Source organism: Scatophagus argus, chromosome 16 (genome assembly GCF_020382885.2).
Source record: "Scatophagus argus isolate fScaArg1 chromosome 16, fScaArg1.pri, whole genome shotgun sequence".
Taxonomy (NCBI): Eukaryota; Metazoa; Chordata; class Actinopteri; family Scatophagidae; genus Scatophagus; species Scatophagus argus.
This window is the reverse complement of record NC_058508.1, coordinates 6,481,887-6,496,574: the sequence shown is the minus strand read 5'-3', so window position 1 is coordinate 6,496,574 and position 14,688 is coordinate 6,481,887. Positions and strand designations below refer to the sequence as shown.

Sequence of the window (14,688 nt, the reverse complement as noted above, 5' to 3'; positions counted from 1 at the left end):
TTCATCATCTGGAGAGGTTGTTGCAGAAGTCCTTTGTTGTTGTCCTGTCCCTCATCAAAATAACAGCTGCTGCAGTGATGTGTGATTGAAATATTTGTTGTGGGAAATGTGGGTCTGGTGGAAGCTGGCCTGGAATCAGCTGGGGGGGGATACGGATTGTAGCACTTGTTTTTAATGTTTGTGGAAGTCCAACGTGCTTCATTAGAGAAAGTTCACTAATGTTATGTGACAAAACGCTTGTTTGTTTGAGTACTGGCCTCAGTGAAAATGAGTCTCAGTGAACCCTTTTAGAGCCATGGCAGCTAATGTCACTTTTCTATAAAACTCCATTTGTGATTTATTTGCAGCCTTTCAGTATTATAATGATATATTTGTGCCATCTGTTTTCATGGAATATGATCAGTGACTCTCAGTGATGTCTTTATAATCGCAAGAAGGAATTACTTCCAGAGAATAAAACAAAATCATTAACTTAATCACTGCCTGATCAGCGTCCTAGTTTCCTGCTCAAGATTTAGCCTTGACTTCATCTATCAAAGCTTCATTATAATTCTCCTTTCTGAGACTGTTACCCGCACATTACAGTAATTATTTAGTAAACATGGCATATTCAAGGCGTGTACTCCGAGGTAGCTATATCAGTACAGGCAAATAAAGTGCTTTACCTACCTAGTTAATAATTTCAGGGCACGTGACATAAATTTTGTTATCTGTCACATCCAAGAATGAGCAAGCTAAACATGCAAATGAGGCATACAGTTTATCTCTGCAGTTTCTAACAATCAAAACGGATGTCAAACAACAACCTGGAAGAGCTTTCATGTCTTGTCATACAGAAGAAGAAGAAGAAGAATCAGCTTTATTGACAGCATATATATTTTTACATACACACACTGAATTCGTCTTCTGCATTTGACCCATCCTTAGTTGAACACACACATGCAACACCCGGCAAATTACATGCAGTGAAACACACACAGGAGCAGTGGGCAGCATCAAGCGTCCGGGGAGCATATTGGGGGGGTTAAGTGCCTTGCTCAAGGGCACATCAGCGGGGTAATGGAGGGGGGGAGCATTTTTCGCATTAATCACTCCACCACACCCAAATTTTTCCTGCCCGTGCGGTGGGGGAATCGAACTCATGACCCTCCGATCACAAGCCGCTTCTCTTCTTCAGTACAGCAAAATAAAAAGTGCTTACCTGCTTCATGGATATTAATGAACTCTTTTACCACTTCTGCAGCATCACCCACACATACAGTACAGGTGTTATGCAAGCACTGCCTGATCTCTATATGCTTCGTATTGAGGCCATAGAATCAAGTGTATTTGTTGTAACTTGAACAGCATGTGTGTATGAGAGCTTAGTGAGAGGAAGGCCAACATGTCATAGCACAGTGAAAAAAATGCAGCCTCCCTAGAGAAACATGTAATACTGTCTAATGCACAGAGATATTCACTACTTTGTACGTTCCTGTCTGTGTGTGCGTCTCCACAATACCCAACCACTAAATCAACCGTTGTCATGAAAATATGGCTGTGTAATCCGCTTAGAGCCGAGTGTTGTCTTTTCCTCAGATCACAGGCTGTGATGAACCCGGTCTGATCTGGCACACATCATCAGCTCATGATGTGAGTGACTGTATGGGATTATACACAGCGAGAGAGTAATTGATCCAGAATAAACAACAATTGTGCTGGAATTCCATCTTTCTCCGTCTCTGAAGAAGCGATGCATTCTTTCCAAACCCTCCCTCCAGTCTCTCTCTCTCTCTTACACACACACACCACACACCCACAGACATACACCTGTTGACAGGGTTGGTAATTTCAACTGCTGCAGCGCTAAATTCCTCAAAACTTCCGTGCCAAATTTCATTAGCGATCTTCACATACAGAAGTTTGATTGTTTTTGAAGTGTGCTCTCCTCTGCAGACGGAGCGAAAAACCGCCTCCACCAAGCTGTGGGATGCGTAATTTTCATCCAATATGCACACCCACCACAAGCGCTTCCTTCGCTAAGCCTGATAGATGGCACTTGAACATAAATAGATTGGAATAGCATAGCTGTAAGTAGGTCCTTGAAACCAAATGAAAGCAGACCCAGAAAAGACACCTTGTTATTCTGGATGTCCAGTGCAAAATCACAGTAAGCAGCTAATTTGCAGTAACCACTCCTTTATACGCTCACATACATTTAGAGGTTTTTCCATTACTTTTGTTCGTAAGCACTCGTTGGTGTTTTTGATGGCACTTATGTGATATATCTTTGCTTAGAATTTTTTGTTGCTTAAGTTTCAGTTGGTAATAAACTGTATTTTTTCTGTATTTCCACATCTACCTCCTTTTATTTGTTTCAAACAAGCTACTGCTGGCAAAAATGGTAAAACTCGTCATTACCTTCAGTCCAGATGAACGGAAGAGACACATATAGTAAACATTAAAGCTTTCATGAGCTGAGTGTAGACAGAATTGCTGTTGTGTGACAGAGACAGAAAGGAACCATTTATTTATATGAAAATGACACCCATTTTTTGTTTTATGTTTCTTGGATGTTTCTTCTTCGTCTTCTTCTTCATCTTATTGTCATTATTATCAATATTATTATTGTAATTTTTATTATTTTTCCCTGTGACAAGACACAAAAGCAGGCATATATGCAGGTATGAGCTGAAATACAAAGATTTTTAGTTGCAACAGTGTGAGGTGGGTGATTTCCAATCAGGGGTTCTTTTCAGAGCGGGTTAGGGTTAGGGCTTGCTCCTGCCATTTATGTACAAATGCAAAAATCTAAACACTGACAGCTCAATTGTGTGAAAAAGTAATGTGATATATGGTATAATTAGTACAAACTGTTGAAGAACAAAACCAGAATGGGTAACCTGTGCCCTGACCTTTCAGTGGTACCGGTACATGTATTCATTTTCTTGGGAAACGTGCGACAGATGCTGCTGAGGGTCATTTGGAGCCTGCTGCTCTAAACACAGCTTATCGCTGCTCAAGTTGTTTTCACTGCTGGACAGCTACTGCAGTGACTGTGTGAGCAGAGCGGGGATGTGTGGATGAGATGGCCCAGCGCTCATTAGAAGGGCCTGGGGACAGCCGTGGAGATAGTGCTTATTAGGCTCATGACACTCTCTCTCTCTCTCACTCACACACACCCACACACACACACACCCACACAGAAAGGTACATTTTTAAAAGACACCAGTCTGCAGAGGGACGGAGTCAGACTAAAATTCACACCAAAGATTCACTGAATCTTGTTTGTCTCTGCTGGAAAAATACATTATTTCTGATACATAGGCCACTTAAGTTTTGTCTCTCTTGTTTTTCAAAAAGTAATTGTGCTCTTTGAAGTGACAGCGGCAGTGTTACAATAAACACCTTGGTCTCTGAATATTTTGGAAGATTAAAGTGAAGTACCAGCATTGGCTTTCTTCAGCACTGAAAACTAAGTGCATTCCATTTCCTATTCATGAAAAAAGCCCTGCTGCATTTTCCCTCACACTTTCCTTAAGTGGAGTTAACATCTGGCATAAGTGAGCCGTAAAGAGTTAGAGGGAAAGCAAGGAGGGAGTGTGTGTGTGTGTGTGTGAGAGAGAGAGAGATCTGTGAGGTGTGAGTTCTTCAAAGCTTGGTGTAGTGTGTGTTGGATCATCCCTGGGGAGGGAAGTGAGGGAGATAAGCCTGTGACAGCTGCCAAACACCTCTGTGAGTGTGTATATATGTGTGTGTGTGCGTGTGTGTGTGTGTGTGCATCTGGGTCCCCCATTCAGAACGAGTGTTTCTGAATCCCAACCACCTGCCATCTCTGGTCCCTCATGGCAGGTGTGAGTTGGTTCGTACGTGATTCAGCCCACTGATGAACGTGGAGCATATGTGACAGTCTTATCGCCTGCATCTCCCTGTAATGCCGCTAAGACGGCCACACTGATGGAGAGATTATCAAGATGTGAGGAAGTGCGAGGGCTGATCATACGAATAGGAAAGTGACATAAAAGTTAAAAACATCACTAACGACAGTAGAGTATACGGCCTCATGTTTCCTGCATAAATAATCATGAAATAACAAATCAGATTAAAAAACTACAATGGTGTAACAAAGTAAACTTTCTTTTAGTACTTCTACTAACAGATTCAGTTGCTCACAATATATTGCACTAATAAAACAGAAGTATGTTCTTCGTTAGGACAATAAGAGTCAACTCGCAGTTCTATCTATCTACCCAATTTCCTCCAGGGATCAATAAAGTATTTCTGATTCTGATATTTGTTGAATGATCGGCCGAGGTTCTCACCTGTGCTCTCTCCCTGCACCTTTCTGCTTTTTTGTTGTTGTTGTTGTTGGTGGTGATGGTCAATTTTTTTCTTTTCTCTCTGTACATCCCGCCTCACTGTCAGCCATAAGCGCACAATGTAACGTCAAAAGGCAGATAAATCTCCACTTGCTTCCTTTTCAAGTACTGCTCATCAAGAAACGTTGCCTGAGAAAATGTAGACGTGGGCTCTTCAGGTCTGTGATTTCACGGGGAGGGGTAGGGACACACATGACTGTATAGAAATAGCCAGTCGTTTTGCTAATAGATTAAAGAGGCATCAGTATCAAACTGAGCAGGTTTCATAACCACCAGTTAAAAACTCCTCAACTGCTTTAAAACGCAACACCCTAAATTATTTCATATGTCATAAAACATTTTATTGCTGGTGATTTTTATCTCATAGTGACATTTTTTTTGTAAAACTGTTGTGTGCTCAGATAAGCTCAACCCCCCCACCCCCCACCCCCCAGCTCTTACACAACTTCTTTCTATGATTATATGCTTCATGTCTTTTATTATTTATTTAATATTGAACACTTCGTGTTTCTGTAAGAGAAATCGTGACAACCCATCAGTGCGTGAGGAATATGAACTTTGGGGTCAATATTAACGAGAGAAAATAGAAACGACAATAAATCACCAGTCCCTCAGATGTGTGGGAGAGCGGAAGAAAGTTTTCCTGCCTGACATCACCAGGGTTCAGGGGTTAAGTTCACAAGCAGGTGGCCGAGCCAAAGAGAGCCTGAACCAGGCCGTTTCTTCTAGAGGCTGCATTATTCTCTAGTCAGACCGAAGCAGGCCGAGCCACGCCATCTGTTCTAATATCACCTGTTGTCTTGATATGACATTCTAGGAGACTGAGACTTTGTGATGTTTCCAGTAAATGCATTTTCTCAGGATCTCAGCTGATTTGGCTCTGAACCACAGCTGAAATTTCAGAGGTCTGTAAACATAGCGTGTTGCGTTCGTCGCTCTTGGATAACAGGCTCATATTTCCAACATGTCAGCCTTTTCAGGAGCTAAGAAAAACAGCACCGTTTTACAGAGTGATGATACTGCGGTTGGTTTGGAGAGTTTCTCAGCTGACAGTCTGTGTAACAATGTGAGTGGACAGAAAACAAGACAATCAGCACAGTTACATGGTATTCACATGAGAACAGCGCCCCGTGAGATTGTTTAAATTAAATTTGAGTACTGAACAAATTATTTCACTTAAAGGAATTATGACTGGCTGATCTTTAAAATGTCAAGGCAGAATTTCAGTCTCTCTCTCTCTCTCTCTCTCTCTCTCTCTCTCTCTCCGTCTTTCTACCCAGCCTGCCACTGTAATCTGCACGCCAGACGCTGTCGTTTCAACATGGAGCTGTACAAGCTGTCAGGCCGGAGGAGTGGTGGCGTCTGTCTCAACTGTCGCCACAACACAGCGGGACGACATTGCCACTACTGCAAAGAGGGTTACTACAGGGACATGACCAAGTCCATCTCTCACCGCAGAGCTTGCAAAGGTAACAGGAGCGCACAAAGGTACAACAGTCGCCAGTGTGTTCACAGTGGACTTTTGGATTTTTTGTCAAATTAACCAGTTGGCTTTAAATTGAACACTATTCTGTAAAATTACATAAAGCAGGCAAAGCTTTATGCACATGCTTTTCACCAATGCTCTGTTTCCACTGGTGGAAAGTAAATAAGTTAATATACTCAGGAACTGTACAATTTTGACATGCTTGTTTTCCATTTTATGCTGCTTTATACTTCTAGTCCACTCCATTTATCTGACAGCTATAGTTCCTAGGATCTCTTCATGTTCAGATTTTGCATTAAAAACAAAGCAACTCTCTAAAATACAGTTCATTGGTGGAGACGTTTGGCTTGTTGCTCCGTACAAAAAAGTATCTGGATGTCCAGTAACCTGGTTTCTTAAGTGCACATAAACATGCTTCATGAACTGAAAGCAGTTCAAACACAAGTCTTGAATCTGAACATAAAGTTGTGCAACAGAACTTGTTGTTTTTCTTCTGTCCTCTCCCTTTGGTAATCTCACAACCCCTCACATCTAATCTGTGGTCCTTTGTAGGGGACCTGACAGCTGCAGTAGTAAAAAACTACTTACATGTCCACCTTTTCTGCAAAATAATCCAAAATTACTTTTGATAATTGAAGCATATTTTGCAGATAATAGCGAAGTAAGTAAAGCTTTTGTGGACTTCCTCCAGCACTGCATGTTTCACACTTCAGGTATTAAAGAATTTCTTTAAAAAGTTAAGGAGAAAAGCACCCACCTGTCTTGGTGTCTGTGACTTGACCCTTGCAGCTCCTAAACTATTTGGGCTCCTTTGTGGATCCCTGACAGGACAAGCATAACAACCAGAACAGAGGTGTGAGCTGATCCACCAAGCAGAGCAGTGGAAACAACTCAATAATCGTCCCACTCCCCTATTCATGCCTACAACACGGCACATAGGTACAAAAAACAACACGAAGGCACACACACACACAGGTGAGAACACATACGTCAGTTTTGAGAGCAAGCGGCCGAGGATTAATGTGTGAGGAGAACAAAAGCAGTTCTCCTTCTGTCTCACAGCTCCTCAGGGAGTAAAGACGGGCTCTGAGGCCCAGAGCAAACAAACTGCTGTCACTCAGTCACTCCGGCTATACACTCACTGGCAAAATATCCCTTAGATGCACAAAATACTTGTGCATATCTCTGCCTGTCTCTGTCTATGTGTCAGTATGTTTGCCAAGAAGCACTGACAAACATTCATGTTCAATGTGAGATGATGGTTGTTGTTTTTGGAGGGGAAAGTATGTTTATATTCTGTTGAAAAACCCCAAAAACTTTTTAAATGCTAATTTTATGGCAGAACTTGCTGCTTTTAAACAATATTGGATCCTAATGCACATTCACACCACAGTTTCTTACCACATGCTAATGACAAATGCGCAACTCTGGGCAGATGCACATTGTGGTCTTGAGCAACATCCACCGCTGGGCTGTGATTGGCTGCTTGCAGGGTCTCAAGATGCCTGTCCCCCGGTGCCCCTATCCTCGGTTATTCTACTGGCTATTTAAACAAGGGAACAGCAACATAATATTTCCGACTGCATGCCACAACAGTCGTCCCCTCTTAAGTCACTCTGACTCGCTCAACTTGCATGAAAAGAAAAGACATTAGCAACAGCGCCTGAAAAAGAGTGTTCAGAGTTGGGTATTTTATATCGAAGGCAGAAGTCACTCATAAACAGAGTGCTGGAATTGATTTACTGCAAATGGCAATCTGTACTTAGCTAGAAAAATAACAAATGGTTATTTGCAGCATTGATTCAGTCTGCCAGCTTAAACATTTTCACAAGTTATATTTAGAGAGTGGTTAGGCTCAGCAGGACGGATCTGGGAGCAGGTTAGTGTAGCAGAGGTTTTCACTTCGCACAGATCCATGGATGTTGCTACATTATCAGGCAAAGTCTTTCCAAACAGCCGGATCAGTAATCTGAAAAGTTCAAGCCCCTCTTCAGAGCTCTCCTCACACCCAGCTCCATGCTCTGGGATCAAACCCAAACAGCCTGATTGTTGCCTTTCTCTTCAGGTGACAAAAACAGAGCAATGTGACATCAATTAGAAAGCACTGTATTTATTGTTCAAATCAGCCAACCATCCCACTCTGCTGTTGTTGGACAGGAAATACAGCACTGTGCCAACACAGCCAGGAGGAAGGCTGCTTTCATTCCCCATTCCTTAACCCCAATCTCAACAAAATATCCTCTCAACAATTTGCTTAATAGTTGGAGGTTTAGTATTTTTATATAGTATAGTATTTTTTATATTTAGTATTTTTAGTAAAAAAAATGACTGAATGAATGCACTAAACAGCACCTACATCTCCAGTGGCAGTGTGGAATGCCTCATGCTTTATTTCCTAGATTAACAACTTCACCCCTCATCAAGCGCAGTGTAAACATGGCTCATGGAGAACCGCAGCGCACGCCCCCCTACCCCAAACAGTTTGTTTTTTTTCCCTGTTCCCTCGTACGGTTGGCAGTCAAAGCCTTTAACTAGGCACAGCGAGTCCGCAGAGATGAAACTGGTACACGGTTCACCGCACTGCGCTCCTCAGAACCCCTCAGCAACCATTCAGCTCCACAGGCCTCCCACTGCAGGTTGAAATGAATTAATGTGTCCAGCTTGCTGTAGTTTTGCATCAGGGGACTTCTGAGTTTTGCAATGGTATGAGATTCCTTCAGTTCATATGTCATTACAAGTTTTTCGATTTAAAAAATAAAAAAGAGAAGAATTCTGATGTTGTATTGATTAGAAACTTTATTCAGTCTACGTAGTGGAGAACAAATTGAACACTGAGTTTGCAACTTCTTAAGGGAGTAGTTTTAGTAATTTTGAAACGTTGGCTTATGTTTTACAAATTAGATGATTGCACTCTCATGTGTGTATGATAAATATGAAGCTACAGTCACGGGACAGCTGTTTTTACAGACACGTGAGAGAGCCATGAGCTGTGACATGTAACCTGCATGGGTCTAGGTCTTAGATAAAATTTCTTTAAAAGCAGAAATACTGAACTTACAGCAACATTAGCTTGTTTTTAAAATGATCGTCCTTAACTAAACATATGAAGTGCAGAACACAACATGCTGCTGAGTGAAGTTCAGTTCCAAGGCTGGATTTTTAGTTACTGATGTAATTGATGTACTGATGTTGTTTCAAATGTCACCAGCATTTTGAATGAGGTTTTCTTACTGCTGGAGCAGAACCCAGAGGTTTTCAGTCCATTTACAGGACAGATGTGAGGGTGGTATCAATCTTTTCATGTAGCTCTCTGCAAAAAAGCAGGCAAGAAGAGCTCTCAAAAAATCTAACTATTGATTTCATTAAAAGTTGATATTGTTAGATTATATGTATTACATCTTATTGTTCTGGTCCCATTTAGAAATGCTTTAAAAGGTAACATGCACAGCATAAGCAGAGCAGACAGAGTTTTATTTTATTTTTTTTCATTGATTGCCTTTGTAGTTTCCACTAAACAGCCTTCCCTCATTTTTACGTCAAGATCATACTCATGTCAAGTTCTCAAGAGGAAATGAATTGGTTCCCTAAAACATTTGTTTGATTTGATTTCAACAAAAGTGTAAAGTGTATTTGAAGCTTTTATGATACAGATCAAGTCAAACAAAAACAAAGAAGTTAGACCTTTGTTAAAAAAGGATTTAATGAGCATCTTGTTATGTTTATGAAGCTCCATAAATTCCAACTAAAAGCAACTCCAACCTCTACTGGACCACTTCAAGCAAATTTCAAATGACTCTGCTGGTACACATAACACATGCAGGGCTAATAGGAAGGCTGGGCTTCCACTTCAAACACTGGCTTTATGGTAAAGGTTTGGCACAGCACACACACACAGAACAAATTTCTCACATTTACTTGCGATCCCCCTCACTAACAGCCTAAACAGACTTTGAAGTGCGTTCCACTCGTCCATTAATGGGAAACATTATTCAGGCACTATTTGCAAGGAACTCTTTGCCAAAAAGCTTAACATTTGAAACTCAATCTGAAGAGCGCACAGCCTGTCGGATCACAACGGTGCAAAGGACTCAAAGCCTGCTCTCAAGAAGCTCAGAGACACATACACTCCTTAGTGCACACACATGCACACACACACACACACACAACACACTGATAGTTTTTTCAGACTGACAGAGAGTGAAATGCCATAATTAATCAATAAGTTATTTACTCTTCTGTGTGCCTTCCAGAGCAGACCTAATGAAGAATCCTGTGCTCATTATGGGTGGAGGGAAGCACTGTAATTTGATTGAGGTTTTATGCTGGTGCAAGGCCCAGTTCCCCATCTGTGATTTTCTGGAGGGAACACACAGCCTGCTCTAATATGAATGATTTCTCACTAGGTTTTAGATTACTTTTTATTGTATGGAATATGTAGAGCCAGCAGCAAAGGACAGACAAGAGACATACTGTAGTCATGTGAAAGCTGATATCTGTTTTGTAAAGGCTTTGGTTTTGTAAATTCTTGATGTTCCGGAGCTGTCTTTTCCCCTCTCTTTCCTCTATAGCATGCGATTGCCATCCAGTTGGAGCAGCAGGGAAGACTTGTAACCAGACAACAGGCCAATGCCCCTGCAAGGACGGAGTGACAGGAATCACCTGTAACCGCTGTGCCAAGGGCTACCAGCAGAGCCGCTCTCCCATTGCCCCCTGCATCAGTAAGGCCCACGTATGCCGCCTTCACACACAGTGACTGGATCCAGAGAGTTTACATGTTAACTGCACAGGCAACTACCTATTTTAGGGTATCTGTTTTTTTCCCAACCAGGCAGCCCAAATATTTATTTAAAAAATAATGCATTAACTACTACTACTACTACTACAACCATTATAACCCATAAACTACTTCTGAAAGCTCAAAAGCTAAGCAGACTAGTTGTTTAAAACTTGAACCACCTTCGTTGTTCATGCTCAGACTCAAGGACCAGTCACACAACAGTGGTATAGCAAATTAATGTGTACATTTGCTAATGGGAGCTTTGTGACTCACTGACATTTATTAGTGAACCGCTGCCCTGCTAACCGCTAACACACTTGGCAGCTGTGCTCGATGGGCTGGGCTGTCCTACTTATTCAAACCCCGACTCTGCTTTCTCTTTATTGCTCTGTTTACTTCTTGTTGGGAATTTGCTAAATGTTATACACCAAGAACTTGTTAATGATCAGTTAGCAAACTTGGTTCCAGGACAATGAGTTCACTCAGTTTATTTAAAAAACATTGTAACAGTCTGCAACCCATTCCTCTTGTATGAATAAACACTGATGGCGGCACAAAGCTACTAATCAATCCTATGTGGTGGCGTCCATCGTCATGACCTCAAAGTTAAACTCAGTCAAGACGGCTTAAATTTGGTCAATGGTAGACGCCTTATCTTGTGCGAAAAATTCATGCAGATGTACCCCAGCACATCCACTAATGGCAGGAATCCCATTAAAATTGAAAATATGACTAGGCATGAAGCGATGGCAAACTACCTCAGGACCAGACCTGAAAAGGAGGACGTGGTTGTTGTGCATCACTTCAGACACTAATTTTTTAAGGAAACATATTGTATGGATATTCAGCAGTTAAAACCTGCAGCTTGGATAAATAGACCATTAGTGCTTGCCTAACATGGCCTTATGTGCCTTCAACGCTGTTAACAGTCTGTCCTACAATATATTCCCAGAAAGCGTCCAGGGGAATGATGGCTGATATGTTTATTGGCTGTATCTTCCGCCTGCAGATTCCAGGCCCTCGGCAATAAACGCCAACGCCTCACAGAAACAGAGATGGGTCGCTTGTAGCCGCTGCTTTAGCTAGCAGCATCAAGTAGGTGGCTGGCATGAACAGATAAGATAACAGTGATGTCTGGGAGGACATGCACACACTGACAATTGTCCACTATAACAGGGGTAGACGTTCTGATAGCATCATATGTGGAAATTGGACATGGTCTCTGTGGACTTCAGAGTGATACGTTTGGCCAGAATCCACAATGATAATTTAAACCTGTGAACCTGCTGGAACAGAATTTCTTTGATTGTGTTGGAAAGGTAACAAATGTAGTGTTAAAGTTGGAGGAAATGGGGTTCATGAAGAGCAGAATATATGTGGTTTCTCGTATATTTTTTTGAGATAATGTCTTTTGGTTTTAATAGTATGATATTAAATTTTTGTGATATCTAACTCCCTGCCAGCTACGACTTTAACAAGACCAGCGGCCTTGGCTCTCTGCACGTACAGCATACCACAATCAGGAGGGAGCTGAGCATTAACAGAAAACTCACAGTCACACATCTGTAACAAGACATCCCATTAAATCCATCCCTAAGTGTAATACATATCTGCTGAATTTTTTCACATGGGAAAATTGAGGAAATTGAGCTACATATTTTTTCTTCATCACATACGTTTTTTGGGGGTTTTTTTTGTATACACTGCAATGTGTTGACAATGTAAAATCTGTCTCTTTTCCTCTCTTTGCCACAGAGATTCCAGTTGCCTCTCCTACAGCAACTTACAACAGCTATGAGGAGCCTTCAGGTGAGTAACACAGTACACATTCTGCTGATTTTTCAATGATGAAACAACACAAAACATTCCTTGGAATAATAATATTCTGTTGTTGTTTTGATGTATTTTTATGCTATCATTGTGTGCTTGGTTTTTTAATCAACTAAAGTAACTGCTCCTTCATACACATCAAACATGCATGTCCTGCAAATCCACATATTTGTAGCACATGCATGTTTTTGCATCCACTCAGAGTCTCACTCCTGAACTAAACTACTGAGGTCTGACTGCCGCTGATGTAAACTCCAGATTTTTTGCCAGTGCTCCCTGTGGCCTCGTTGCCTGTATTCCCATCCTGCCCAGCAGCCTCCCCATGGTTTCAGCCCTAATCTGATTACATGCTTCATTTGCACCAGTTTGTATTTCAATCAAGGCTGGCTGTGCCGACAGTCCCGAAGCCCTGCCTGACCCTATTGCTCTTGTGCTCTGACAGGGGTCTCCATGTTGGCCTGCTGATATTAGACGGTGTGCAACAAAAATATTTACCTGCAGCTTTAGTTTAATTTCTGTGTTTGTCCTCTACTGGCCAATTAGGATGACTATTCAAAAATATAATAAGCCAGGAGCAAACAATGTTTTTAAACATGTAAACATGCTGTAAACCTGGTGTCTTAGCTGTTTACATATTTCTTAAATTAGAGTTTATCCCTTATTTTTTTACCATCATAAAGGTTAGGTTAAACGGGCTGACTCACTTCTGATCATCGATCAGTGTCTGAGGAAAGCGGCGCCACTGACTTCATTCAGCTTTGTTGTGAGTTCCAGTTCCTACTATAGTGACTGTTTGGAGTTTGGATTCCTGTCAGAAACTCCACACAGTCACCACCCTCCAAATTAGGAGCAGTGTGGTCCCCAGGGACCCCGCAGAATGAGCGTGGCACTGCTGCAGAGACACACAAAGGGGGCGTTTGTCCTCGCAGCAGGAGATTGGACCTTAATGAGAGCTGCGGGTGTAATGGCCCAGTGCATGATTGCGCTAAGGGGCTAATGGGCAACGTCAGCTATCAAAGGGAGGTATGATAAAGGCCCCCAGGGGCCAGCGGGAGATAAAGAGGCCCCCCGCCCTCGGCACTTCATTTACATGGAAATCAGGCATGCTCGATATGGACTCGTCAAATTCATTTACTTTGGGATTTCCTCTTTTTTTTATTTCTCCCGCCACCCCAGAAAGCAGCCCCAGCATTCCACCCGAAATGCTTTCTCTACATACATGAATTCGATCCTCATCCCACGTCCCAAACCGCTCTCTTTTTTTCACTCTTTTTTTTTTTTTTTTGAGAGGGAGGAGAGGGGCGTTTTTTTCTTCCTCAATCATTACCCAGGCAACCTCATTCACACGCAGTATAATAGGAAAGAAAGGGGAAGACTGGACAGAGGGCTGGAAGAAATAATGAAGTTTGTCCATATTCAGGCAAGCTGAAAGGTCCCCTCTCTCTCTCAACTGCCCCCTCCTTTCTCTTCAGACTGCCCAGCCCAGCTTTCCCACCCCCCCCCCAGAAAAGAGCACAAGGCTTATTGCTCTGAGAGAGGTGGAGTGGGGGGGGGGGGGGGGGGGGCAACACTCGGATATGATCTGGTTCCAATTTGTGTCAGTCAGTGGAAAGTGGAGGGAACAAATGATTTCAATTTTCACTTTGGCCTCTGGTCCCACCTCGTCACAAAAGGTACCTGGCACAGTGACAGCCCGACAGCAGCGGCCATCGATAAAGCCCTTCGGCAAGCTAAACCAGGCACACATACAGAGTGTAAGGGATATTCTGCTAAGACATTAATCATAAGTCTCTGAGCTTCTTTATATGGGGGCCACTGCACATTTAGTCTCAGCCAGTGTTAGAGTATTACACTTTCTCGCCTCATGTGGCTTAAATGCTGCTGAGGGTCCCTGCTAATTTTTAGCAGGTCACTTGCTAATTTCCCTCCGTGACCTTCCTTTGTGCGGAGTGACATGTGTAACCCTCGGAACGCACACAATTCATGCCATGACACTGACGAGGGAGCAGGCTGAAGTGGAAAAGTTGGGAGGAGTATAGTAGGAGTGTGTTGACAGACACAGGAGGATCTGTGTAAGCTATAATCCGTTTCACAGTGGCGTCTTGGAGACCCTGGAGGCACAAATAGTGTGACACAAGGGACCATATTTAAAGCCCATCCAGTCGGAGCCTGGCCTGATGATGCTGAAACACAATTTTTATTGGAGGAGATGGTTTTATCACATGATATTTGCTATC

General features: G+C 42.4%; 1 protein-coding gene across 1 annotated transcript in view; it reads left to right on the top strand.

Moving 5' to 3' along the window:
- The window catches only part of LOC124073876 (netrin-1-like), a 41,622-nt gene that overhangs the window by 18,929 nt on the left and 8,005 nt on the right, over positions 1 to 14,688 (top strand). The window contains exons 3-5 of the mRNA XM_046416420.1: positions 5,639 to 5,827; positions 10,413 to 10,562; positions 12,377 to 12,430. Of these exons, the coding sequence (XP_046272376.1) occupies positions 5,639 to 5,827; positions 10,413 to 10,562; positions 12,377 to 12,430 (393 nt within the window). The remainder of the gene's footprint in view (positions 1 to 5,638; positions 5,828 to 10,412; positions 10,563 to 12,376; positions 12,431 to 14,688) is intronic.